This window comes from Oryctolagus cuniculus, chromosome 15 (genome assembly GCF_964237555.1).
Source record: "Oryctolagus cuniculus chromosome 15, mOryCun1.1, whole genome shotgun sequence".
In the NCBI taxonomy this organism is placed as follows: Eukaryota; Metazoa; Chordata; class Mammalia; order Lagomorpha; family Leporidae; genus Oryctolagus; species Oryctolagus cuniculus.
The window spans coordinates 82,476,287-82,501,427 of record NC_091446.1 but is presented as its reverse complement, the minus strand read 5'-3'; the positions used below and the strand labels follow the sequence as shown (position 1 = coordinate 82,501,427).

At 61.8% G+C, this 25,141-nt stretch overlaps 1 protein-coding gene across 2 annotated transcripts; it reads left to right on the top strand.

Annotated features, from left to right (window-relative positions):
• OGDHL (oxoglutarate dehydrogenase L) lies at positions 1 to 22,817 on the top strand. 2 transcript variants are annotated; one of them, XM_070058368.1, is made up of 24 exons: positions 1 to 133; positions 1,620 to 1,690; positions 2,718 to 2,922; positions 4,745 to 4,915; positions 9,346 to 9,448; positions 9,808 to 9,923; positions 10,048 to 10,202; positions 10,803 to 10,949; positions 12,681 to 12,771; positions 13,843 to 14,022; positions 14,205 to 14,333; positions 15,350 to 15,529; positions 15,708 to 15,860; positions 16,310 to 16,412; positions 16,812 to 16,940; positions 17,596 to 17,746; positions 18,281 to 18,408; positions 19,065 to 19,243; positions 19,732 to 19,803; positions 19,893 to 20,018; positions 20,099 to 20,171; positions 21,116 to 21,279; positions 21,465 to 21,619; positions 22,175 to 22,817. In XM_070058368.1, coding segments are annotated over exons 2-24 (3,036 nt in total). In that variant the 5' UTR covers positions 1 to 133; positions 1,620 to 1,688; the 3' UTR covers positions 22,299 to 22,817. The 2 variants fall into 2 exon arrangements, with proteins under 2 accessions (XP_069914469.1, XP_069914470.1); XM_070058369.1 differs by lacking the exon at positions 1,620 to 1,690 and having other exon boundaries at positions 15 to 133.
• The last annotated feature ends 2,324 nt before the right edge of the window (positions 22,818 to 25,141 follow it).

Below are 25,141 nucleotides of genomic sequence, written 5' to 3'. Positions count from 1 at the left end.
CCGGGGCGCGCGCTCGCGGGCGGCGTCCACGTGACCCGCAGGACTGGCGCGGCGCGCGGCCCCTGACCCGCAGCCTCCGGACCGAGCCGCCGCCGCCACCGCCGCCGCCGCCGTGCCGACCCCCACCCGCCCGGTGAGCGCAGCGGCCCGCCCCCGGCCGGCCCCTGCGCCGCCCCTTCGCCCGCCGTCTCGGGGGTCGGCCCCTCCGCTGCTCTCCTTTCCGGGGTCCCGCAGTTCTGAGCCGGGCCCCGCCTGGGTGGGGGCGGGAATGAGCGTGACCTTGGCTCCGCCTCTGGCTGGCTGCGGACTCTCCGGGGGGACTCCAGCCACCCAAGCCCCTGTCCGAGCCGGCAAACGCAGGGTCGGGGAGGGACCTGCGTGGGGTCCCGGGCTGTGAGAGCCGCGCAGGTTCTCGGAGGGTGCGTGTGCGCTCCTGGTGGGGCCGAGGGCAGCGTCAGAGCCTCGTGGGCGACCCCCAGTCACAGATAGGGAAACTGAGGTACCCCGGCATGGGAAGTGCGTGTCCCTCCTCGCGGGGATGTGCGGGGGAGGGGCTAACCCAGCACGCGCGCGTCATTAACCGATGCCAAGTGGCCCTCTGACCCCCAACCCCCGCCTGCCTGCTCTCACGGCCTTGGAACGGGCCCCATCTACCTTTGCACCTCCCCGCTGCCTGGCATCGGTGCCCTGCGTGCCAGCCTGCCCCCTGCGCTGCGCCCCACCTTCCCTGTGCGTGTGCGTGCACAGTGCAGCTGGGATGGATTGTCCAGCAGAGCCGTGCAGTCCGCACAACTCAGGGCCGCAGTAGGGCTTCAGTCCAGATTTCTCTGAGGTCAAGGGAGGGTCCCTAGTGAAGGGTCCCTCCCTTCCCCTCCCCCCTGCCCTCCATTCCCCTCCCCTCCTCTCCCCTCTCCTCTCCTGCCCAGGCCCAGGCTGCAGTAGGGTGCAGGCCTCCCCAGACCACCCCCAGACCTAGCGGTCAGGGGTGTATGCGCTGCTGGGATTGGGGTTGGATTGGGGCTGCTTCTAGAGCTGCCCATAGCAGCTATGCTATTCCCCTGGGGGGCTGGCTGTCTGGGGAGGGGGCTGACATAGGGCTCCCAACTCACACTTTCCTGCTGTCTTTGTATGGATGGGACCTGGCAGGGCTGGCCCGGGGCCTCAGGGGCTACAGACTGGAGTCCTCCAGGGATCCTATGTCTGCAGACCCTGCTGGAGTGGGGGTGGGGAGTGGTGGCCAGCTGGCCCCTCCTGCCAGGCCGGGTGAAGGCCATTGCAGCGTTCCCTGGCTGCTCCAGCCTGTTCGGTGTTGGTGAAACACTGTGTTCCCACACTGGGCGAGCGAGGCTGGAACTATCCCAGCTCTTTCCAGTTCCCTGGTGGGGGTGGGGGTGGTGGAGCGTGCACCGGCCCTAAGAGAAGTCCGTGCAAGCCCCAGAAGCAGCCCAGGTGGCCCTCACTGCAGGGCCTGGCACAGCTGGCTGGGGGGAGCTGGGCCCGTAGCCTGCAGCTGCTTCCAGACTTAGCAGGTGGGAGGAAGCTTGGGGCATGTGGGGCTCAGAGTTCTATTAAGCTCAGTGGAACACTTTTTTTTTTTTTTTTAACTCTACTGTGTTCAGACTTGCTGCTGGGTGCCCCCCAGGAGCCCACCCTCCGTCCACTGAGGCCCTCCCCTCCTCTCTTGGCTCATGTGAGTGTGTGGGGGGGGGAGGCTGCCAGGGCTGTGGCCTGCTCTGTGTGGGGCTCGGGCCCTCCTGTCCCCTCAGTGGAAAGTCTCTGGGGGGCTGGGGAAGTGGCCCATTGGCTGAGCAGACTTTGCCAGGGGCATTGGCCCAGGGCCAGGCCCAGGGAGCCAGTTACTCCCAGAATGGATTTTTTTTTTCCTGGGTCGCTGAGCTGTGCCAGGGGCCATACCCGGCTCTCTGGACAGAAGGGCACTGGTTGCTGTGTCCCTGCAGTGCCCGGGCTGGAGCAGTGGGGGGGGGGGTGCACTAACAGAGGTCCCACCTGACTTGAGGTAGCTGGGATGTGCGGGCAGCAGCAGCCTCAGTGGGCCCGAACCCAGGCTCTCCAGGAAAGGACAGATGCCGTCATGGGGAGGGGGGCGTGAGTTCTGGTTCTGGTTCCTGCCAGTCTGGGAGGCTGCCCAGCTTGTGTGTACCCCCTGGGCTGCTGGGTGTCTGCAGTGACATTTGTCCTGGTGGACAGCTGTGGGCATGGGCCTTGGGGCCAGAGCGGCCCGCCGCTGTCCCAGCAAACCTGGGGAGTCGCTGGTCACTTTTGGTCACGGTGACTGGTGGCCCAGCTGTGCCATGAGCCTCCTGAGAGTGCGTCTCTATCTTCCCTCCCCTCTGCTTGTCCCCTCTCACTCTGCCTTTTCATCCAGCCCCTGGCAGGCTCCTTGGCTGTGAGCCCACCCCTCCTTGGGGTTGCTGCCTGCACGTGCCCTGTGACCCCCCGAGTGGGCGAGCTCCAGGGCCCGGGTGGTGCAAGTCTGCACCAGGCAGGGGCACTGGCAGGGAGGGAGCATGGGCAGAGCTGGGCTCTACCACTGTCAGTGACCCCAGGAGGGCTGGGAGAGCGTCCCATCCCCGCTGTATCTCATCACTGCCTCGCCCAGGGCCACCCACCCCGTAGGACCAACAAGTGTCTGGGTGTCGGAGCCGCCCTCTGCCCCGCGCCATGGTTTATACCTGTCCCTCATTGCCCGTGTCCAGGATGAGCCGCCTGAGGCTGCTGCCGTCCCTGCTGGGGGCCCAGGCCGCCAGGCTCCTGGCCACACCTCGTGTCCAGGTGTCGAGCTGCCGCCGCAGGTCCTCTGAGCCCCCAGCCGCCTCCCCAGGCAGTAGAGGTGGAGGCGTCTCCAGTTACATGGAGGAGATGTATTTCGCCTGGTTGGAAGACCCCCAGAGTGTGCACAAGGTTGGTGCCCCTGTCCTGCCTGCTGGGGTCTCGGGGCTGGGGTGGTGGGCAGAAGCAGCCTGTGCCCGCCCTAGGGCCCAGGCACGTGGTCCCTGTCCAGGGAAGACCCTGTCCTCATGTTGGATGGGAACAGCACGTTTGATTCCTGTTGCTGAGACAGCAGTGGGAGGTAGTCGTGCTTGAGAGGCCGTTATTGGGACCCGCCCTGGCCGCCATCACGTCCCTGCCCGCCACACCTACCCCTGTCCCTCTGTTAGCCTATGCTGTTGAGAGGTGGCCCTTGTACACTGTGTAAGTAGGGGCATACATGTTTATGAACACATCGACCTGATAAAATAAAGAACTAAATCTGGTGGCAGGGTGAAACTGCCCCCGCCCCCTCCCCTCACACTCTGCAGAGGAACTAGAATATGAGAGTTACGTGACCTGGCCACCTGGCTGCCTCCCGGCCCGTCCTGTGTCGGCTCAGGTCCCTGCGCCCCCAACTTAGTCTTCATTCCTCCTGCACGCCCGTGAGGCCTTGCGAGGGAAACTCACTGCCGATGTGATTCTGGGCTGGCCCTCCTCTACATCAGAGTGAGAGTCCAGACTCCTGCTCCGTGCAGAAAGGACTCCGAGATCTCCCCGCGGAATCAGAAGTGGAGCCAGGGCGGAACCCAGGCACTCCCATGTGGGCGTGGTGTCTTAACCAGTGGGCTAAGCACCCTTCTGCGTGTGTGCGGTTTTGATGGGTATCGCCAGATTGCTTTCCATAGGGCTGTACTGGCTGATTCTCCACCAGTCCCGAATGGGTGTGGAGGAAAGCACATGGAACTGTCTATGCTGCTACTCTTTAAAAAATTTTTATTAAAGATTTATTTAGTTAGTTGAAAAGCAGAGTTACACAGAGAGAGGGAAGACAGAGAGGAGAGAGATCTTCCAGACACTGGTTTATGCCTACATACCTACAACTGCTAGGGCTGGACCAGGCTGAAGCCAAGAGCCAGGAACTCCATCTGGGACTCCCATGTGGGTGGCAGGAGCCTAAGCACTTGGGCCATCTTCTGCTGCTTTCCCAGGCACATTAGCAGGGAGCTGGATCATAAGTGGAGCAGCTGGGACTCGAACCAGTGCCCATAGGGGATGCCGGTGCTGCAGGTGGCAGCTTAACCCGCTGTGCCACAGGACCTGCTGCTTCTGCTTTTTGCATCTGCACAGAGAGCAGCGGGGCATGTGTCTTCTGTGTTGTCTTGACAGTAGTATCTGGGCAGTATTTGGTATGCACAGTACTAAGGACACCATGTCATTTTTAAGACTGCCTAACGTAAATACGCATTTGCTCATCTCATCCGTTTCCTGTTGTCAAAAAGTTCATGGGAAATGGAATGAAAAGCTAAATTCATTTTGGTGACAAAACTTTGGAAATCCACACAGAGTATTATACTATTTTCTGTGACCTTTCTAAAAGGTCCTTGTGTGCAGATTTCAAATTTGGGGGGCTCCCAAATAAATCCATTTTCCAATCGCGTTTTCCGTGAACCTTTCGAAGTAACCGCTATAGGCATGCGTAGGCACACGTGTACACGAATTCTGTAGAATCAGTGACCAGCAGAACTGCTGAGGTTCTGTCTGCCACGTTTGCCCTGCACGGAGCCTCCTGCCGCCCTTGGGGGTGTGAGAATGTTATGCCTGAAGCCCCTGGGCCCACCTTCCTGCCCCCACCATAGCAGGCTGAGTCCCGAGAGGGGCTGGGCTGGGGTGGGGGCCCAGGACGGAAACCCAAAGCCGCTGTGCCTTGTCACGGGCCCTGACCTGGCTGTACCCTTGCTTCTGCCCTGCTCAGTCCTGGGACAGCTTCTTCCGGAGAGCCAGTGAGGAAGCCTCTCCTGGCCCCACCCAGTCGTCGTCTCCATCTGTCGTCCCGGAGAGCAGAGCCCTGGGCTCCGGCCGGACCAAGACCAGCAAGCTGGTGGAGGACCACCTGGCTGTGCAGTCCCTGATTCGGGCCTACCAGGTGAGGGCAGCGGGGGGAGAGGGGGGTCTCTTGCTGTCTCTCCCTGGAGAGGCCTCCCCTGAGCCCTCCGTCCAGCCGCTCAGAGCGGCCATTCCTGTGTATACCGACTTGTTTGCGCGTGTGCTGTCTCCCGGGATGTTGTGTACCCTGGGTTCCTGGAGTGAGTGTACAGGCTCACCGAACCTCCAGTGTCGACCTTGGTTAATGTGTGTTTTCTCCTTCAGCCAGGGCATTCCAGGAGCACAGGGACTGATAGACAGCAGGTGCTTAACTCGTGTTCATGGCGTGAAAGAATAAGTTAGCAAACGGCCCGGTGCCTCCCAGCTGCTGCTTGCAGGCTGTCCCACGCCGGGTGCCTGTTCCCGGCCTTGACCGAATGGGACTGGCCGGAGGGCTGCTCTGCGTGTTCGTGTTCATGCCCTAGCAAGTGCAGTCTGCGTCGTCTCCGTGGGAACCGGTGGCAGGAGGCATTCCGTAAGGGAAACTTGACGCGCCTCTGCCGAGACCCCGTGGGAGGGAGCAGCAAGTCCCTGCAGGGCTGGGGAGCGGGATGCATGAGCAAATGGAGATGGCGCGGATGGAAGCGGGTCCCCCAGGCAGCGGGGGAGGGCAGGTGAGCTGGCCTGGGCTCCCTGCCACCTCCGAGCAGGCGAGTGTCCCTCACCCCCAAAAATGGGAGTTCCAAATTGAGCTCCGAGCCAACGTGTAAGTTTCTGATGCCACAGCGGGACTTCCTCCCCTGAGGGGCTTCAGAGAGCTTGTGGACAGATGGAAGGAAGGATATTTGCGTTGACCAGAACCTTTCGCAAGCCCCTTACAGATGAAGCAGATGCATGTCACGGTCAGGCGTGGGTCCCCTTCCCACGATAATCTCATTAGCTGTATACGAATATTCCGAAATCTGACCCCAAAAATCCCCCAACGCTTCTGATCCTGAGCATTTCGGATAAGGGGCACTCAACATGCGCTGTGTTTTTCCTGGCTGGCAGAAGGAAGCAGAACGTGATCTCTCCGGGGACTTGGACAATGAACTGGAAATACATTTGTAAAGCTCTCCTGTACAATCCAAGGCCCCAGCCGGCGTGTGGGCCCCTGGCTCTGCCCTTGCTTTGTTTTGCAGCCAGGACCGAGCACTTGTGAGTCTTCCCAGCAAAGTGGTTGGTTTCTGGATTCAGGCGAGTTTTGCTCTGAATTTGCCTAAGGCAGAGGAGCAGCGTGGCTGGTGGCCCGGCCTCCGTGGCCTAGCATGGGTGAGCACCCAGCAGGAGGGCTGGGCACCTCCCCCGCCCCCAACCAGGAAGAAACACAAAAATCCAGTTTGAGGCTTGTGTACGTTGCATGGAAAAAAGCGGCGTATTTTGGACAGTTGTACACGCAGAAAAGGGGAGAAAGGCTGGGGTAGTGACCTGCCACACCCGTCAACACGAGGCCCTTGTGACTTCCCCCGGCTCAGTTCCTGCCCACAGCCAGACGTTGTGAAGCAAACCCCAGAGAGCCCATTGTCTCATTCCTCCAGCCTTTCCATGTGTATTTCTAGAGATAAAGTCTCAGAGAAGATGGCGCATCCCGTGCCCTCCAAAAATAGTGGCCGTGATCCTTGACGGTACTAGACGCACGGGTTCTGTCTGCCTTCTGGCTTAGGATTTCTTCCCAGAGCTCGTCTGAAGCAAGCTCCAGGATAAACCCCCAGATTGCAAGACGCTGACGGGGCTCTTAAGTTTCCTACGCTCTGGAGGTTCAGCCCTTGCCAACTTGTTTTTTGTGCAAGAAGCCAGGCTGTTTGTCCTGGAGCGTTTTTCTGAGACTGGATTTTGCTGCCTGTGCCCCTGTGGTTGTCATTTGGCCCCTCCCCTTTTGTCCCTGTGATTTCTGCAAATTGGTTGTCGGCTCCGGAGGCTCAGCGGGGTACAGTTTTGACTTCTCTTGCTTTCCGTGCTGATGGTGACGGGCACGCCAATGTTCTGCAGCCCTGGATCCACGCGTTCATCCAAAATGCTTGGGACCACAAGGGTTTAGGTTTTGGGGTTTTCCAGATTTGGGGCTATTTGTGTGTGTGTGTATAATGGGATCTCCTGGGGATAGGACCCCCTTCCAACACAAAATGCATGTGTGTTCCCTGGCCACCATCGACACGTAACTCGAAGGTGATTTTATTTATTATCAGAGCACCAGTTCAAGGGCTCTCACTGCCGAGTGGTCCAGACAAGGCTTTATGAATGTCTCCTGCAGCTCGCTGTTGCTTTAGGGAATATTCTCTCAGTCAGTTGGAATAGTTCCTTTCCCTGTAGCTGGGTCGCTAAATGGCCGTCCACTTTTGCATTGTACTTTCAATTTTTAAAATTCAATCTCATTTTAAAGCAATGTAAAATACGTGCGAGGTTCCAGAATCCAATCTTGTAAGCAAGATATATGCTGCACAGTCTGGCATTTAACTCTGCCCGTTCCTCCTCCTGCTTTTTTTTTTTTCCTTTTCCACGTAGATAATCTTTCTTATCTTAGGATTTCCTTATGATTACTTTTCTAATGCATATATGTATTTGTATATGAGAGGACTTTAAAAACTTCATGGAAAAATAGAATTAAGAAACAAGTTTATTTTGATATAAAAATTTGACATCTATTTTTTAACAGACAAAATTCTTGCATAACTAAGAGTTTTTTTTTAAAGACTTACTTATTAGAAAGGCAAAGTGATTAAGGGAAAGAGAGAGAGAGAGAGAGAGAAAGGGAGGGAAGGAGAGAGAGATCTTGTATCTGCTGGTCCACTCCCCAAATGACCACTACAGCCAGGTCTGTGCCAGGCTGGAGCCAGGAGCCAGGAGCTTCATCTGAGTCTCCCACATGAGTGTCAGGGGTCCGAATACTTGGACCATCATCAGCTGCCTTCCCAGGCTCATTGTCAGGAAGCTGGATCAGAAGTGGAGCAGCCAGGACTCTAACTGGCTGATGTGGGCTGCTGGCAATGCAGGCAGTGCTACAATGCTGGCCCCTGCTGAGAAATTTTTTTTTAAGATTTTATTTCTTTACTTGAGAGTCAGAGTTACAGACGGAAGGGGAGACAGAAAGGTCTTCCATCTGCTGGTTCACTCCCCAAATGGCTGCAATGGCCGGAGCAGAGCTGATCCAAAGCCAGGAGCTTCTTCTGGGTCTCCCATGTGGGTGCAGGGACCCAAGGACCCGAGCCATCTTCTGCTGCTTTCCCAAGCCGTAGCAGAGAGCTGGATCAGAAGAAGAGCAGCTGGGACTCGAACCAGCACCCATATAGGACGCCAACACTGCAGGCAGAGGCTTAACCCTCTATGCCACAGGGCCAGCCCCAGGAATTTTTTTAAGATGTCTTTATCGTGGCTCACTAGGCTAATCCTCTGCCTTGCAGCTCTGGCACACCGGGTTCTAGTCCCAGTCGGGGTGCCGGATTCTGTCCCGGTTGCCCCCTTCCAGGCCAGCTCTCTGCTGTGGCCAGGGAGTGCAGTGGAGGATGGCCCAAGTGCTTGGGCCCTGCACCCCATGGGAGACCAGGATAAGTACCTGGCTCCGCCATTGGATTAGCGCAGTGCGCAGGCCGCAGCGCGCCGGCCGCACCGGCCATTGGAGGGTGAACCAACGGCAAAAGGAAGACCTTTCTCTCTGTCTCTCTCTCTCACTGTCCACTCTGCCTGTCAAAAAAAAAAAGATATCTTTATTTTTATCTATTTCAAAGGCAGAACAAGGGGCAGAGAGATCAGTCTTCCATCTGCCAGCTCACTTCACAAACGCCTGCATCAGCCAGGGCTGGGCCAGGCGGAAGCCAGGAACCTGGAACTCCATCTGGGTCTCCCACACGGGTTGCTGGGGCCCAGGCACTGGCTGCCTCCCAGGATGCATTAGCAGGAAGCCGCGTTGGAAGTGGAGGCGCCAGGACTCTAAGTGGCACCGTAATACGGGATGTGGGTGGCTTCACCCGTTGCGTCACAGCACCTGCCGTGCCACAACACCCATCCCGTTTTCTCTTAAAATGCCTTTTCCATGAACTTTTGGAAGACCCTTTGTATGAATGGATTTCAGAGTTTTTTTGTACCAAATTTATATTTAATTTTTAAATTTATTAATTTATATTTATTATTTAAGAGGCAAAGAGAGAGAGAGAGAGAGCTCTCATCTGGTGATAGACTCCCCAAATATCCACGATGGCTGGGGCCAAACCAGGCTGAAGCTGGGAACTAGGGACTCAGCCCAGGTGTCGCATGTGGGCGACAGGGACCCAGCTGTGTGAGCCATCTCCTGCCTCCAAGGCGGGGCGTGCGTCAGCAGGAAGGTAGACTTGGGGGTCTCCTAGGCCGTGCTGCAGCAGCTGTGGGGCGGAGGCGTGTGGCTGAGCCTCATTCTCAGGGAAGGGGTCCATTCAGTTGGATCCCAGCCCTGCCCAGCCCTACCCTTTTCCCTCTGCCCAGATCCGGGGCCACCACGTGGCGCAGCTGGACCCCCTGGGCATCCTGGATGCAGACCTGGACTCCTTTGTTCCCTCGGACTTGATCACAACCATCGATAAGTTGGGTGAGAGTCAGGCCTTGTCCTGCTGCCCTGGTGGCGCCAGCGCGAGCTGCCTCCGGCGGCTGTGCGCGGGACACCCGGGCCCTGGAGGCCCCTGAGCCTTCGGTGCCTTTGGGAGCACCCAGCTCCTTCCACCCTTTGCCCACCTGCTAGAGGGGGCCACTCCCGGACTTTCCTGGCTGGTGCACCTTGCTCAGCGAGCGGGAGAGGCTTGTCCCAGCCCCCATCATGGCATCAGGGGTCCGACGACTTCCTGCCCCCCAAGGCAGAGGGGCCTGGAGCTTCCAGGCTTGGGCTTGCGGGGAGGGCACGGCAGGGAGACCGGTGGACTCCACCTTGGCCCGAGCTCCCTCCTCCTGCAGCCTTCTACGACCTGCGGGAGTCCGACCTGGATAAGGAGTTCCAGCTGCCCACCACCACCTTTATCGGGGGCTCCGAGAGCACCCTCTCCCTGCGGGAGATCATCCGGCGCCTGGAGGTGAGCCCTGGCAGGTGCCTAGGTGTGGGGGGGCACACCTCATGGGGGTCTCTGGAGGAGGGAGGGCCGTTGTGCCCCCACTGTCCTGGCTGCCCGTGGAGTCCAACTTGTCCCCCCGCCCCAGAGCACCTACTGCCAGCACGTCGGCCTGGAGTTCATGTTCATCAACGACGCGGAGCAGTGCCAGTGGATCCGGCAGAAGTTTGAGACGCCTGGTGTGATGCGGTTCTCCAGCGAGGAGAAGCGGACCCTGCTGGCTCGGCTGGTGCGCTCCATGAGGTCAGACCCCCGGGCCCCAGCTGTGGGGAGGGCCTCCTGGCGCCAGGTGCCCCGGGCCCAGGAATGTGACAGCAGGGGGACGCTCTGAGCAAAGGCGGAGGGACAGGATGTGGCTGCGGCAATGCTTGGACACAAAGCTGTCCCTGGTATGGAGAGGGCACCTCCTGGCTCTGCCCACTGGGTCCTCCACGCTGGGTCTGCCCAGGACGGTGGGGGCTTCAAGGAGCACCCAAGTGGCCTCTTCAGCATGGCGTGGTTGAGTCCAGCTGGGAAGGGGTCCATGGAGCATGGCGTGAGGGCCCTTGGCAGTGTGGGGCAGGTGGGCAGTGGGCTGAGAGGGGTGGAGATGACTTGTCGGAGAAACGTGGCCATGAAGAGGAGCGGGGAGGCTGCAGGAGCAGGGGTGGGCTGAGGTCTGTGGTTCAGCTGGAAGGACCTCAGCCTCCCTCCGTCCTGGGTTTCCTGCAGGGTGGGGGTGGCGTGGTGCCTGGAGTGGGGGGTGGCCCTGGGCTGTGCAGGACACGGGTGGTTTGTGGCTTTCTGTGTCCTGGGCGCCAGCCATGTCCCGCTCCATTGCTTCCTTCCTCTTCTCGCACGCAGATTTGAAGACTTCTTGGCCCGGAAGTGGTCCTCGGAGAAGCGGTTTGGCCTGGAGGGCTGTGAGGTCATGATCCCCGCTCTGAAGACCATCATCGACAAGTCCAGCGAGATGGGCATTGAGAACGTTATCTTGGGGATGCCGCACAGGTGGGCCCCCGCAGCCGTGTCCTCGCGCCAGGCCCGGCAGACAGGTGGAGATCAGAGCAGGGGCGTTGGTAGGACCAGGGCTCAGAGGCAGGTGGCCCAGAAAGTTCTCAGAGTCCCTGGGCCTGGCCTGCCCATCCCAGAAAGAGCCAAGTGCTTGGCCAGAGCTCCCGGGGGCCAGGACTAGGCAGATTCTCCCAGGATCCCATTCCTTCAGGCCTCATCGCCAGAATTTCACAAAGAGGTTCAGGATGCTTCTCGAGGGTTCCAAGGACAAGGGGATGTGGAGGGGCCTGTCCCAGGGAAGGCAGGGCCTAGGCAGCTGGCCCTGGGGTGGCCTCCCCGGAGGTGAGCCGAGGGGCTCCGTCCTGGCTACAAGCTGACTGCCTATTTCCTCTGACCTTGGAGAAGACTCAGGGGATGGCCCTATCTGAGCCAGAGTCTGTGGGCTCTTAGGGAATCCAACCTGGCTGGGGGCGCCCACGGTGGCCCAGGGCCTGTTGAAAGGGCCACCCGAGGATGCGCTGAGCGGCTGTGACCAGAGAGCTGATGCCCAGGGCTGTGTCAGCTCAGGGGGGTCCCTGTCCCGCGGGGTTTGTCGGTCACCAGCTCTGTGCTCCGAGGGGCCTGGAAATGCCCAGATCTGCTGAGAGAGTCAGGCAGAGCTGGGCCGGTGGCCCACAGCAGCAAGGAGAGGATGGCGCCTGGCAGGCGGGGGTGGTGCAGGTGGGGCGGCACCAGGGCCCGTGGGCTGGAGCTGGGCAGGCATTCGGCGTGAGGGGAGGGGACCCTGGGGATGGAGGCTTTGCTGAAAGGGGCTGAGGGTGTTCTCAGGGCTCCTGCAGGCCCGTGCTGTGGGGGAGGGGCTGTCCTTCCCCAGGGGAGCTACGCAGACAGGGTCTGTGCAGGCCTGGGTCCCCACCCACCATGCTGGTTCCAGGGAGGCTCAGGTGTGCAGGGCCCGGGGTTGGGGGGCCTGGTGCCCAGTGAGAGTGCAGCCCCTCTGCTGCAGGGGCTCAGGCAGGCAGGGCCGGGGTTGGGGTTGGGGGCTGGTGAGAGTGCAGCCCCTTTGCTCCAGGGGCTCAGGCGGGCAGGGCCCGGGTTTGGAGGGCTGGTGGGAGCGCAGCCCCTCTGCTGCAGGGGCTCAGGCGGGCAGGGCCGGGGTTGGGGTTGGGGGCTGGTGAGAGTGCAGCCCCTTTGCTCCAGGGGCTCGGGCGGGCAGGGCCCGGGGTTGGGGGGCTGGTGGGAGCGCAGCCCCTCTGCTGCAGGGGCTGAGGCGGGCAGGGCCCGGGGTTGGGGGGCCCGGTGCCCAGTGAGAGTGCAGCCCCTCTGCTCCAGGGGCTCAGGCGGGCAGGGCCCGGGGTTGGGGGGCTGGTGGGAGCGCAGCCCCTCTGCTGCAGGGGCTCAGGCGGGCAGGGCCCGGGGTTGGGGGGCCCGGTGCCCAGTGAGAGTGCAGCCCCTCTGCTCCAGGGGCTCAGGCGGGCAGGGCCGGGGTTGGGGTTGGGGGCTGGTGAGAGTGCAGCCCCTCTGCTCCAGGGGCTCGGGCGGGCAGGGCCCGGGGTTGGGGGGCCCGGTGCCCAGTGAGAGTGCAGCCCCTCTGCTCCAGGGGCTCAGGCGGGCAGGGCCGGGGTTGGGGGGCTGGTGGGAGTGCAGCCCCTCTGCTCCAGGGGCTCAGGCGGGCAGGGCCGGGGTTGGGGTTGGGGGGCTGGTGAGAGTGCAACCCCTCTGCTGCAGGGGCAGGCTGAACGTGCTGGCCAACGTGATCCGCAAGGACCTGGAGCAGATCTTCTGCCAGTTTGACCCCAAGCTGGAGGCAGCGGACGAGGTGGGTGGCGCACCCTGGACCCGGCCATGGGGAGGGAGCTTCCGGGCTGTTAGCTCACTGTTAGCTCCTTCCGCCTTTGCCAGTGCAAGAGGCGCGAAGGTGACTTCGCTCTAATCCAGTTCCCTGTTGTGAATCCAGTAGCTTTGCACGTGATTTTGAATCCTCTGTATTTCCTTCTCCGGAAGTGCCCCTGGGTGGCTGTGGCTTCTCCTCTGTGGGTTATTATTATGTTTTCCTTTTTTAACTGGGGCTTACTGATTTGTAGAAGCGCTGTGCACAAGAGGGAGTTCGCCCTTTGCCTGCCTTTGTCACATGAGTATTTTTTCCTCAGCTCTATTTCTTCCCCCTACGTCTGCCTGCATTAGCTTTCCCCCATGGCAAACTTGCTGTTTCCACCGTCCTGCCTCGGATGGTCTCTGGGCCGGGGGGGTTGTCTGGAAAAAGTCGGCCTTCCCTCCTCGTGGGTCAGAAACTCTGCTGGGCTCCCCCGGCCCACTCCGATGCCACCATGGCTCCGTCCGCTCCATGTGTGCTTAGGGGGAGGGTTAGGGGGAGAGGGAGGGGTAGGGGTAGGATTAGGGGTTAGGGGTAGGGTTAGGGTTAGGATTAGGATTAGGGATAGGGGTAGGGGTAGGATTAAGGGTAGGGGTAGGGGTAGGGGTAGGGCTGTAGGGTTAGGGTTACCCTGGTATGGGGAGTGAGGTAGGGATTCAGCTCTGGTATTTTTCTAGGGGCCTGGCCAGGGGTCCCAGTGCCACTGGGAGCCGTCCGTCATTGCCTGCCCTTGCAGCCACTGGATGCTGTGGTCCCTGGGGGCCCCCGTGGTACCTGCCCACGCTGTGGCCAGCCATGCCGAGAGTGCGGCCCTTGATGGTGCACAGGGACCTCCGATGAGCCGAGGCCCCTGAGAAACGTGCCTGCCTGCCTCTGCCTGGAGCAGCCGGAAGGGGGCGGGCCAGGGGCAGCACAGCGGTGTTTGTCCCAGCGGGGGGGGGCTTGGGTGTCCTCCTGTGCCTCCCCCTGCCTGCTACGGGATGGGGCGGGCTCCTCACAGCCCGGCTCGACCTTCAGGGCTCCGGGGACGTCAAATACCACCTGGGCATGTACCACGAGAGGATCAACCGCGTCACCAACAGGAACATCGCTCTGTCCCTCGTCGCCAACCCCTCCCACTTGGAAGCTGTGGACCCCGTGGTGCAGGGCAAGACCAAGGCCGAGCAGTTCTACCGCGGGGACGCCCAGGGCAGAAAGGTGAGCTTGCGGGGGACGGGGACGCGCCGGGGTTTGGGCCTCCAGGGATAGGATACCGAGGAGCTGGGCCCCGAAGGGTGGTGGCCCAGGCCCCGAGTCTCCACCCACAGCCACGGGGCCAGGGCTGGCCTACAGAGGCTGGACCCCAGCTGCCCCTCCCGGCTCAACGCTGTGCCCTGCAGGTCATGTCCATCTTGGTCCACGGAGATGCTGCCTTTGCCGGCCAAGGTGTGGTCTATGAGACCTTCCACCTGAGTGACCTGCCCTCGTACACCACCAACGGCACCGTGCACGTCGTGGTCAACAACCAGGTGGGACACGGCACCACACGGGGCTGCAGGGCGGGGGCGGCCCTGGTTCTCAGCCCCTGCTGTGCCACTCGCTGCAGGGCGCACGCGACCTCAGGCAGGGGCCCGTCTCGTGGCCTGTGTGATGTCATCAGCCCTCCATAGCCGCAGGGTCTGTACTTGTGGTTTCTGCACCCGCTGCAGAGTCAGCCAGGCTCAGGTGGAGAATGCCTCCGTACCGCTCCTCTCCCCGTCCCCTCGCCCCCTCCCCTCGCCACCTGTGTCACGCATTGTCACCTGCAGGTGATTTAAGGGGGAGGGGGCGCTGTGTAGGGTACTTTTCAATACGACCCTGTTTCACACAGCATCCGCAGTCTGCTCTCCTCAGAAGGGTCCTGGACACGTGCCCTCCCCGCGGATGCTGGCAGGTGACGACCTGTGGCATCCTGGAGGTTTTGTGGAAGGCAAGGAGTGGGTGTGTCCCACGCAGCCAGCAGGAGGCTGGCTGTGGGGCGGGCTGCTCCCTGCCCAGCCCTGCAATGAGACGAGGCAGGGCTAGTGGGCAGATCTCAGCGCCGGCGCTTTGAGCCTGGTGCAGGTCTCCGGGGTCAGGAGAGGCTGCGTTAGCTGCCTCATTTGCATGAAGTTTCATCTTCTAGAAGAATCCTTTTGGCCAGGCCTTAACGAGCGTGCTGCACAGCCAAGGATGCTGAGGCTTTGGACATTGAAGGTTGCACGAGCAGCAGCTGGTGGGGCTGGGCTTTTCCCCGGCCTGTGGTCCTTGCCCTCAGTGAGTGGATGAGGCTTAGGGTTAGGGTTTCAGGTTTCCGGTTGGAGCCTGCAGGACTGCCCCCGGGGCGGCTCCCCTGTGGGAGCTGCTGCTGTGTCTCACTGGACCGTCACCCCTTTGACCCCATGTGCCTCCTGGGCGTCCCAATGGCCCCCACTGCAGCTCTTGACCCGCCAGCCTCTGAGGCCGGCACTGTCCATGGGGGCCCTAAGTAATGGAGAGGCATGGCCGGCTGCTGTCGCCCCCACAGATCGGCTTCACCACGGACCCCCGCATGGCCCGCTCCTCCCCGTACCCCACCGACGTGGCCCGGGTGGTCAATGCGCCCATCTTCCACGTGAACGCCGACGACCCGGAGGCTGTAATCTACGTGTGCAGCGTGGCGGCCGAGTGGAGGAACACCTTCAACAAAGACGTCGTCGTGGACCTGGTGGGTGTGGGGGCTGCGGCCGGGGTAGGGGCCTGGGGGGCCGTCCCCGCTGTGCAGAGCTGGCCAGGCCTTCAGCACCCAGGGCCGAGCGCGTGGGTGCCCCCGGGTGGGCGGTTACAGGGTGCCATTGGGCGACACAGGGGATGTGCCCAGTGGTGCGGTGGTGCCCCCCCTGCAGGTGTGCTACCGCCGGCGGGGCCACAACGAGATGGACGAGCCCATGTTCACGCAGCCGCTCATGTACAAGCAGATCCACAGGCAGGTGCCCGTGCTCAAGAAGTATGCCGACAAGCTCATCGCCGAGGGCACCGTCACGCTGCAGGAGTTCGAGGTGGGCAGGCGGCCGCGTGCACGCGTGCCTGACCCTCCGACAGAGGGCTGGGCGCTGAGGGCTTAAAGAAGTAGCCAGTAGGGCCCTCCATTGTCAGATACAACCAAGACTGTGCTTACAGCTGGGTGGGATGCAGTGCATGCTGGGAAGTAGAGGAAGCCCAGCTCGGGGCACGACTCCGGGAAGACTTCCTGTAGGAAGCGGCCCTCAGTTGGTTTGTTCCCAGTTATCTGGGGACGTTTTGGTCCTCTCGCTGTTGGGGGGCTCTGAGGGCTCTGTGAGTCTTTGCCGGGTCTCCCCGGGCCCCTTACTGAGAGCACACGGGCTCCGCCACGCCTTGGGGCCCCCTGACCTCTGAACCACAGAGACCTAGAACGTGGTGAGGGAGTCAGGCTCAGGGGGCCTGAGCCTCGCTGTTGGCTCTGCGCGTCCCTTCGTCCCGACGGCAGGAGGAGATTGCCAAGTATGACCGCATCTGTGAGGAGGCCTACGGCAGGTCCAAGGACAAGAAGATCCTGCACATTAAGCACTGGCTGGACTCCCCCTGGCCCGGTGAGCGCGCCGCGCCGCGGCTGGCCCAAGGCCGGGGCTCTGCCCTGCGCCCTTCCTGCAGTTGGATGCCGGAAGGGGAGAGCGGCGGTGATGCTGCCCCTGGGAGCCGTGCACTCCGCTTCTTCCCGCAGAGGGAGGGCTGCGTGGGGGTGGGGAGGGGCGGAGATAGCTCCAGGGGTGGGCACGTGAGGGCTGGGGGCAGGGTGGGCCAGGTGGGACCCCAGGACCGGGCGAGGGTGTTGGGCAAGTGGAGGAGCTGCAGCTGGCATTGTTCAGCTGCCTCTGGTCCCACGGGCAGGCTCGGGGCGAGCTGGGGACTGTGGATGCCAGAGGCTGCAGGCTCTCGGTGCCGGGCGGGGGTCAGGGTCGGAGCCCCCACAGAGCCTCTGGCCCTCGCAGGTTTCTTTAATGTGGACGGGGAGCCCAAGAGCATGACGTGCCCGGCCACGGGCGTCCCCGAGGACGTGCTCACCCACATCGGCGGCGTGGCCAGCTCCGTGCCCCTGGAGGACTTCACCATCCACACGGGTGAGGCCGCCGCCCCGCAGGGAGGGGGCCGGGGGTTGTGTTCCCCATGTGGCTGGCCTGGGCTCCTGGAGTTAGGGTTAGGGAGGGGTCCGTGCTGAGGGCTTCTGTCAGGGTGGGCGTGGGGCCGCTGGCAAGTGCAGATGGCACACTCTCCAGGGGTGCTAGGGACAGGCTTCCATTAGCACAGGCTTCTCAGGAGTGGGCAGGACTCTGCGGGCCCGTGGTGGACTGGATGGACCCCAGGTGGCCCCACCCCTGCTGGATGGGCCTGGATGGCCAGGGCCTGGTCGCAGAGTGCGCCCCCAGCCGTGGGTACCGTGGCTTCTGACAGCATGGGCCTAGGGGCCTGAGTTCAAGTCCAGGCGCCTCAATAGTTGAGTGCCCTTGAGAAAACAGCTTTCCCTGTTGCGAGCGTCAGTCTTCTCTCCTGGAGAATGGGGGCAGTCGGCCTCCCCTCTGTGGCCCGAGGCAGATGCTGGCCTTGTGGTGCTGGCTCCTCCTTCCTGAGGGGCGGGCCGGCCAACCCACCACACTGGGGGAGGCTGCGGAGGAGGCAGGGACCTGCTGCCTGGATCTGTGCTCTGCGCACTGAGTTGAGCGGTCCCAGGCGTGTTGCCGGTCCTATGGCCCTCAGGCCAGCCCCTCCCCTCTGCAGGCCTCTCCCGCATCCTGCGGGGCCGAGCGGACATGACCAGGAAGCGCACAGCGGACTGGGCACTGGCAGAGTACATGGCCTTCGGCTCCCTGCTCAAGGAGGGCATCCACGTGCGGCTCAGCGGGCAGGACGTGGAGAGGGGCACATTCAGGTGAGGCCCGAGTGAGCCTGGGGCCCTGGCCCCGTGGGCACTGGCCTGGTCCCCACAGGGCCCGCCGGGGAGCTCGGTGGGGGCACCCTAGAAGGGCCTGTGACCAAGACAGTGCTGCCCCAGGCCAAGTCCCCAGGGGCCACGAGACGTCCTGTGTGCCTCCCGCGGGGCCGGAGCCTAGCACCGACCACTGGGCCTGAGCCTTCGGCAGACCCCGACCCAGCTCAGGGTGGCTGCCGAGCCTGGCTGGGGCAGGGGTCCAGCCTCGAGGTCCCCTCACTGTGCCAGCCCCTCTGAGCTCAGGCAGGCCAGGGCAGGGAGAGGCCACAACTCGCCATTCTTATTCCAGGACTCCCTGGTAGGCTGTGTGTGGACAGCAGCCTGCAGGGGCGGGGCCAGGGAGGCAGCCTGGGGTGGGGGTGGGGGACCAGATGGCTCCCAGCCCCCTGCCGCCTGCTCTCCTGCTCCATTGAAGTGGCTGGGGGCCAGCCCACCTGCCTGCCCGCCAGCCCCTCCCCACTCTGTCTCTCCCAGTCACCGGCACCACGTCCTCCACGACCAGGAGGTGGACCGCAGGACATGCGTCCCCATGAACCATCTGTGGCCCGACCAGGCACCCTACACCGTGTGCAACAGCTCGCTCTCGGAGTACGGAGTCCTGGGTGGGTCAGAGCCGTGCCCGCAGGCCAGCCAAGGCCAGAGCTGCGCCATGGAAGGCCAACCTCAGGCCCGGGGTGCCTGGGGCTCAGGACGGCCCCCAGGGATGGTGGTTGGGCTGCCCCTGGCTGCGGCCACGGTGGGTAGGGGGGATGCTCCTGTCCTGTCTGTGCCCTCAGGGGTCCCGGGCTCTGTCTGTGTCCTGCTTGTCTGAGGCCTGTCCCAGGACACTAGCCCCATGGACACAGACCAAAAGCCCAACAGGGGCCACGGTGGACACAGCCAGCGACTGGTCCCCAGCCTGACCCAGCCGCTGTGCAGCCGGCTCATGCCCCCTCCACCTGCCCGAGACAGCGGCCAGGGCGTCTCTGCAGCTCTCTGTGGGGGCGGGGGTCTTGGCAGATGGTTCCTGCTGCCTCCCCGGGGTATCTTCAGGCTTGGCCTCTGATCCACATAAGGATGAACTTGACCATGTGTGATGCCAGGGCTGAGGGGGCATCCCTGGGCCTATCACCAGCTCCAGGAAGGAAAGGAGTTCCCCGGGTTCTTCCTGGCCTGTGGGGGAGGCTGGGTGGGGGGGGCGTCTGGGTGGGGAGTGCCCAGGAGTCCCTGCCGCTTGGGGACAGTGTGCAGCAAGCTCTGGTCGGTGTCTTCTGTTCAGGCTTTGAACTCGGCTACGCCATGGCCAGCCCCAACGCCCTGGTGCTCTGGGAGGCCCAGTTCGGGGACTTCCACAACACGGCCCAGTGCATCATCGACCAGTTCGTCAGCACCGGGCAGGCCAAGTGGGTGCGGCACAACGGCATCGTACTGCTGCTGCCCCACGGCATGGAGGGCATGGTGAGGCCTGCGGCGGGCCGGGGGGAGGCGGGTGGGCGCCGGGCACCCGGGCCTGCACCCCCGATGACGCTCCTGCCGGCAGTCAAAGCAGCTGGCACGTGGGAGAGCCAGGCGTGGCGTCAGACCCCCCTGTGTCTCCGTTGTTCCAGTACCTGCAGAGCACGGCCCCACTTTTCAGATGATGAGACTGAGGCACAGAGAGGGGGATGGCTCGCCGAGGGTCACACAGCCAGCAGCTGGGATTGGTGCCTGTGCTGCACAGGCCCTTCCCCAGCCCCCATCCTCTGTGCCGCCACCTGTGGGGCAGAGGGCAGGCCCGAAGGATGCTTGCCGCCCCAGGAGGCAGTGACTAGGAGGGGCCCGGAGGAGCTGGCTGGCCCACCTGCAGGCTGTGCCCTTGTCCCACCTCCCTGCCGCACTCCCCAGGGAGGCCCCCTGCCCCGGGGGCCCCTGCAGGGCCAGCCGGGGCATCTGGCGTTGGCTTTCAGGGCCCCGAGCACTCCTCCGCGAGGCCCGAGAGGTTCCTGCAGATGAGCAACGACGACTCGGACGCCTACCCTGTGAGTGCTGCCCACTGGCTGCCAGGACTGGGGCGGGCCTGGCCGTGCCTGCAGGGCGCCGACCCCTCCCACCGGGCCGCCCCCGGCAGGTGTTCAGCAAGGACTTCGAGGTGAGCCAGCTGTACGACTGCAACTGGATCGTGGCCAACTGCTCCACCCCGGCCAGCTACTTCCACGTGCTGCGCCGGCAGATCCTGCTGCCCTTCCGCAAGCCGGTGAGCCGCCCCCCCGGGCCGAGGAGGGGAGCCCGGGCCAGGCAGGGCAGCCGACAGCCGGCCCCGTGTCTGCCTTCCAGCTCATCATCTTCACTCCCAAGTCGCTGCTGAGACACCCGGATGCCAAGTCCAGCTTTGACCAGATGGTTTCCGGTGCGTCCCAGACTGGCCCCCTTCCCGCCTCCCCCCTCTCTGGGCCCCAGCCCCCTCCAGCCATCGCTGCTGTGGTCACCTGCTCAGGGCTGCAGAGCCCAAGGAGGATGTTGGGGCCCCTCAGCAGGGCTGGCCTGGCTGTGCACGGGGGTTCAGAGGCAGGAGGCCGGCCGAGGCTGCACTGAGTATCATTCATTCATTCATCCATTCATCTTCTTTTTTGGAAATGGAATATCTTATGTTCCCTCTTCTGCTTATTTGCTATATTTTCTTTTCAGCGTATAAATACTTTGTAGCTTTCTGTAGTTTTTTCATCTTGCTCTTTCCCATACGTGTTTTTTTTTTTTTTTTTTTTTTTTTTTTAAGATTTATTTATTTGGGGCTGGTGCTGTGCCATAGCAGGTAAAGCCATTGCCTGCGGTGTTGGCATTCTATATAGGCACCAGTTCGTGTCCCGGCTGCTCCACTTCTGATCCAGCTCTCTGCTATGGTCTGGGAAAGCAGTGGAGGATGGCCCAAGTCCTTGGGCCCCTGCACGCATGTGGGAGACCTGGATGAAGCTTCTGGCTTCAGATTGGAGAAGCTCCAGCCATTGTAGCCATCTGGGAAGTGAGCTAGCAGATAGAAGACACTCTCTCTCTCTCTCTCTCTCTCTCTCTCTTTATCTGCCTCTCCTCTCTCTGTGTAACTCTTTCAAATAAATAAATCTTTAAAAAAAATCTATTTATTTATTTGAAAGGCGGAGTTAGAGAGAGAGAGGTCTTCCATCCACTGGTTCACTCCTCATATGGCCATGTCTCCTGCACCAGGCTCCATCTCTGTTAGAGCCATGGCCCAAGCCTGGCGTCAGTCTCGGTGGCCCGGGGGAGCGTGGGGATGCGGGGTGTGGGCACCTCAGCCCCACTGGCTCCTGCTACCCCCGCCATGCCCTGTCGGCCCCCTAGGGACCAGCTTCCAGCGGGTGATTCCTGAGGACGGGGCCGCGGCGCGGGCTCCCGGGCAGGTGCGGCGGCTCATCTTCTGCACGGGAAAGGTGTACTACGACCTGGTGAAGGAGCGCAGCGGCCGGGGCCTGGAGGAACAGGTGGCCATCACACGCCTGGAGCAGGTGCGCCCCGGCAGGGCGACAGGCGAGGCAGCGTCCCCAGCCTCGACTCGGGGCAGCGTGCTAGGCTGGGGCCAGGCTGGGCTGGGGCATCGCCGGGGCCCTTGACAGGTGTCCTGGGCGACCTGGACGGGGCATCCTGGGCGGGCAGCCCTCCCCCTCGAGCCATCCCCGCTTTTCCTCCGCAGATCTCGCCATTCCCCTTCGACCTGATCAAGCAGGAGGCCGAGAGGTACCCGGGCGCCGAGCTGGTGTGGTGCCAGGAGGAACACAAGAACATGGGCTACTACGACTACATCAGCCCCCGCTTCATGACCATCCTCGGCCGCACCCGGCCCATCTGGTACCCGCCGGGGACCGGCTCTGTGCACTTCACCCACCAGCAGCCGCCAGCACCGCCTGCGGGCCCACAGCCCGGGCCTGAGGCTCCTCATCCCTGCAGCAGGGCGATGAGGAGTTAGAGCTGACGCTTGCAGAGAGCCCGGGGAGCTGCCTGGCACGTAGCAGGTGCTCAGTGTGCAGCGTGCCCAGCAGCTGCAATGGCTGTCTTTGCGAAGTGGGGAGAGGGGCGCTGCGGGCTCGGAGCTGCCTCGGGCCCCTACAGCCTTTGGTTGTGACCCCATTTGCTGTCCTCGTGGGCAGCGTCATGGAGGAGACAGTGGCTCCCTAGCCCGTGGCTGGGTGACAAGGTTCGTCCCAGGCCCCGTAGCTCTCAGCAGGAGCAGCGCCCAGGTGGGCAGATGGGTCCTGCGGCCGTGTCCACCTCCTTGGAGGCGTGTGCTGTGCAGCCCTGGGGGGGTGTGTGGTGAGGCCAGGCACGCCCTAGTAGTTCTAGAATGTTCCCCCAGCTGCCCAGATCTTTCTGGAATGTCCTTAGCTGCCTCTCCGCCTCCTGCAGGTATGTCGGCCGTGACCCAGCTGCCGCACCTGCCACAGGAAATAGGAACACTCACCTGGTGTCTCTGAAGAAGTTTCTGGACACTGCCTTCAATCTCCAGGCCTTTGAGGGCAAGACGTTTTAGGGCCGGGCGAGGCCTACCGGGGGTCTCGCCGTGGGGGCCAGGGGAGGGGACAGCTCCTGCCCAGGAGAGGGGCTGCCGGGGCCCCAGGAGCCAGGCCAAAGAGCAGACCCTGCACTGTAGTTATTTCAGAATCTGGGACTGGCCCGGCCACGCAAGCCACGGGTGGGACCGGAAATGCAGTGGATTGCAGCAGGCTCGTGTTTGAGTGGATCATGGCGCGTGGCCCACGGACGACGCTGGAAATGCCCAAGTGCTCCCTGGCAGAAGAGGTCCCCCCCACCCCGATGGAACGGAGTTCTAGACCGTTCTCCCGGCTGCCCGGGTCTTTCTGTCCGCGTTGTCGTGGCTGGAGTCGGCCTCCGGGAGCCGGGCCGCCGCCCGCGTCCTCGCTTTGCTGCGGCTGCGAGGGGGCCTCCGAGGTGCCCTTGGAAGTCGTGATGCCAGCAGCAACAGGCGCGTCCACCACGTGCGGCTCACAGACGCCCACATCACAGAGAAATAAAGAGAATGAAAGACACAGACTCTGTCCTTGTGTTCGTGCAGGGGACTGGGGGTGGGGTGCTGGCCCAGAGAGGGCAGGGGTGGGGGAGGATAAGGGGCTGCTGCGTGGGCTGGGTTTCCCAGGCAGTCACGGCTTCGCTCCTTTTCAGCCCTTTGCTGGTTTTGCTTCAACCCAGGATGCTGGCAAAGCGACAGCAGCGGGTGCTTTGCTTGCTACAAATCATTGGTCCATTTGCCTACCCACGGTACTTCTGTGCCTGTGGGGTAGGGGATTGGGTGGGCTTCTGTGTGCTGGCTCGAAGATTTAATTCCCTGAGTCAGGAGTTACATTGGAGCTAAGTGCAAAGGCTCTGGCAGTCAGGGAAGGCTGCCTGGAGGAAGCGTCCCACAGGAGGCTGGAGACCCTGAATTACCGTGGACTGGGTATGAGGGCATCTAGGGGGGATGGCAGCCTGAGGTTGGACGGGACGGCATTGAGCCCCTCAGCAGCAGGTACAGTTTGCTGGGGTACTTTGTGTGACGTACAGTGAAAATAATTACAGCTGGGGTTTCCCAGGTGTCGTCTGCTGCACATTTGGAGTTTCTGTGTCAATGGCCTTTGACCTTCATCCGGGCTTTGCATGTTGGGAATGCACCTGTTTCATAGGTTCAGAGTTGTCTGCCCAAGATCACGCGTGATGGAGGGGCTGGTCGTGGACTTGGCCTCTGTCCACAGGCCACGCTGCTTCCCTCGGGCGAGCCCTATAGCTGGCAGGGGTAGGGGTGCAGCCGGCGAGGCACCCGGGCTGGCAGGCTCAGAGTTGGGGGTGGGGTGCAGCCCGCCCACGGCCCATGCCGCCCCTCACTGCTGGGGCAGGAAGGCTGCAGACAGGCTGTGTGGGGCAGTGCCCTCAACTCACGGACCCAGGGAGAAGCAGCCCCACGGAGGCGCCCAGCCCTGGGCAGCCGGGAGCTCACGGGGCAGCAGAGGCCCTGGTGACTTCCGAGGGCGGGGGCGGGGGGTTGCTGCTGGGAAGCTGTCACAGACCACGCAGGCGCCAGTCAGGGTCAAGGGCGCCTCAGTGGGGTTGTGGAACTGCAACTCAGAGATGAGTTTATCTGGGGGCAACAAAACCCTGAAATCCAGGCTCGCAAAGGGCGCCTCAAAATGATTGTGAAGTTGCCTGTGGTGGAAAACATGGATTTGAAAGCTTTTTGCACCAAAATAAAATTATAATTCCATTTTATGAATTATTTTTATTTATTTGAAAGGTAGAATGGGGGGGGGGGAGAGAGAGAGAGAGAGAGAGAGAGAGAGAGAGAGAGAGAGAGATCTTCCATCCACTGGCTCACTCCCCAGATGGCCACAATGGTCAGGGCTCAGCCGGGCTGAGGCCAGGAGCCAGGTGTTCAATCTGGATCTCCCACGTGGGTGCAGGTTCTGAACACTGGGGCCCCCTTCTGCTGCTCTCCCAGGCGCAGAAGCAGGGAGCTGGATCGGAAGTGGAGCACCTGGACAGCATGCTGGCCTTGATGCCGGCCTCTTAATTCCATTTTCATTAAAGTTCTGAAGTACCTTCAATTCGAGAAAGTACCAAATACTCCCCAAAGGACAGCCTCCGTAGATGGCAGAGTAACAGGACAGACAGGCTGAGAGGCAGAGTAAGGTTGGAGCTAAGGCCACGGAATTTCCCGAAAAAGCAGAACAAAGATACACATCGTAAAATCCCTTAAAGAGACATGGAGAACACAGGAACTCCACTGTGAAAGCGTGCGTCTAAGCAGAGTTCCTAGAGGAGAAGCCCCTGAGTTTAAGTTTTACATTAAATATAGGCAGGTATTTTTACGATGTCAATTATATCCCTTTAATCATTTTTTAAAATTTTATGTATTTGAAAGGCATAGTTGCAGAGAGAGGTAGAGACAGAGACAGAGAGAGAGAAAGAAAGAGAGGTGTCTTCCATCTGTTGGTTCACTTCCCTAATGGCTGCAACAGCCAGAGCTGTGCAATCCAAAGCCAGGAGCTTCTCCCAGGTCTCCCATGTGGATGCAGGGGCCCAAGGACTTGGGCCATCTTCCCCTGCTTTCCCAGATCAGAGCTGGAGCAGAAGTGGAGCGGCCGGGACTCGAACTGGCACCCATATGGGTTGCTCGCACTGCGAGCCAATGCTTTAACTCGCTGCGCCACAGCGCCAGCCCCAGCACCAGGAGTTCTCACGGGGCTGGAACAGCACCTCTCAGGGTGTCAGGGACCAGGGACCATGTCCCGGCCTGGTGTTGCATCCTGGTTTTGCAAAACCTCAGCAGTGTGAGAATACAGAATATTTGTGACTTTGATTGCATCGCTATTATGAACAACACTG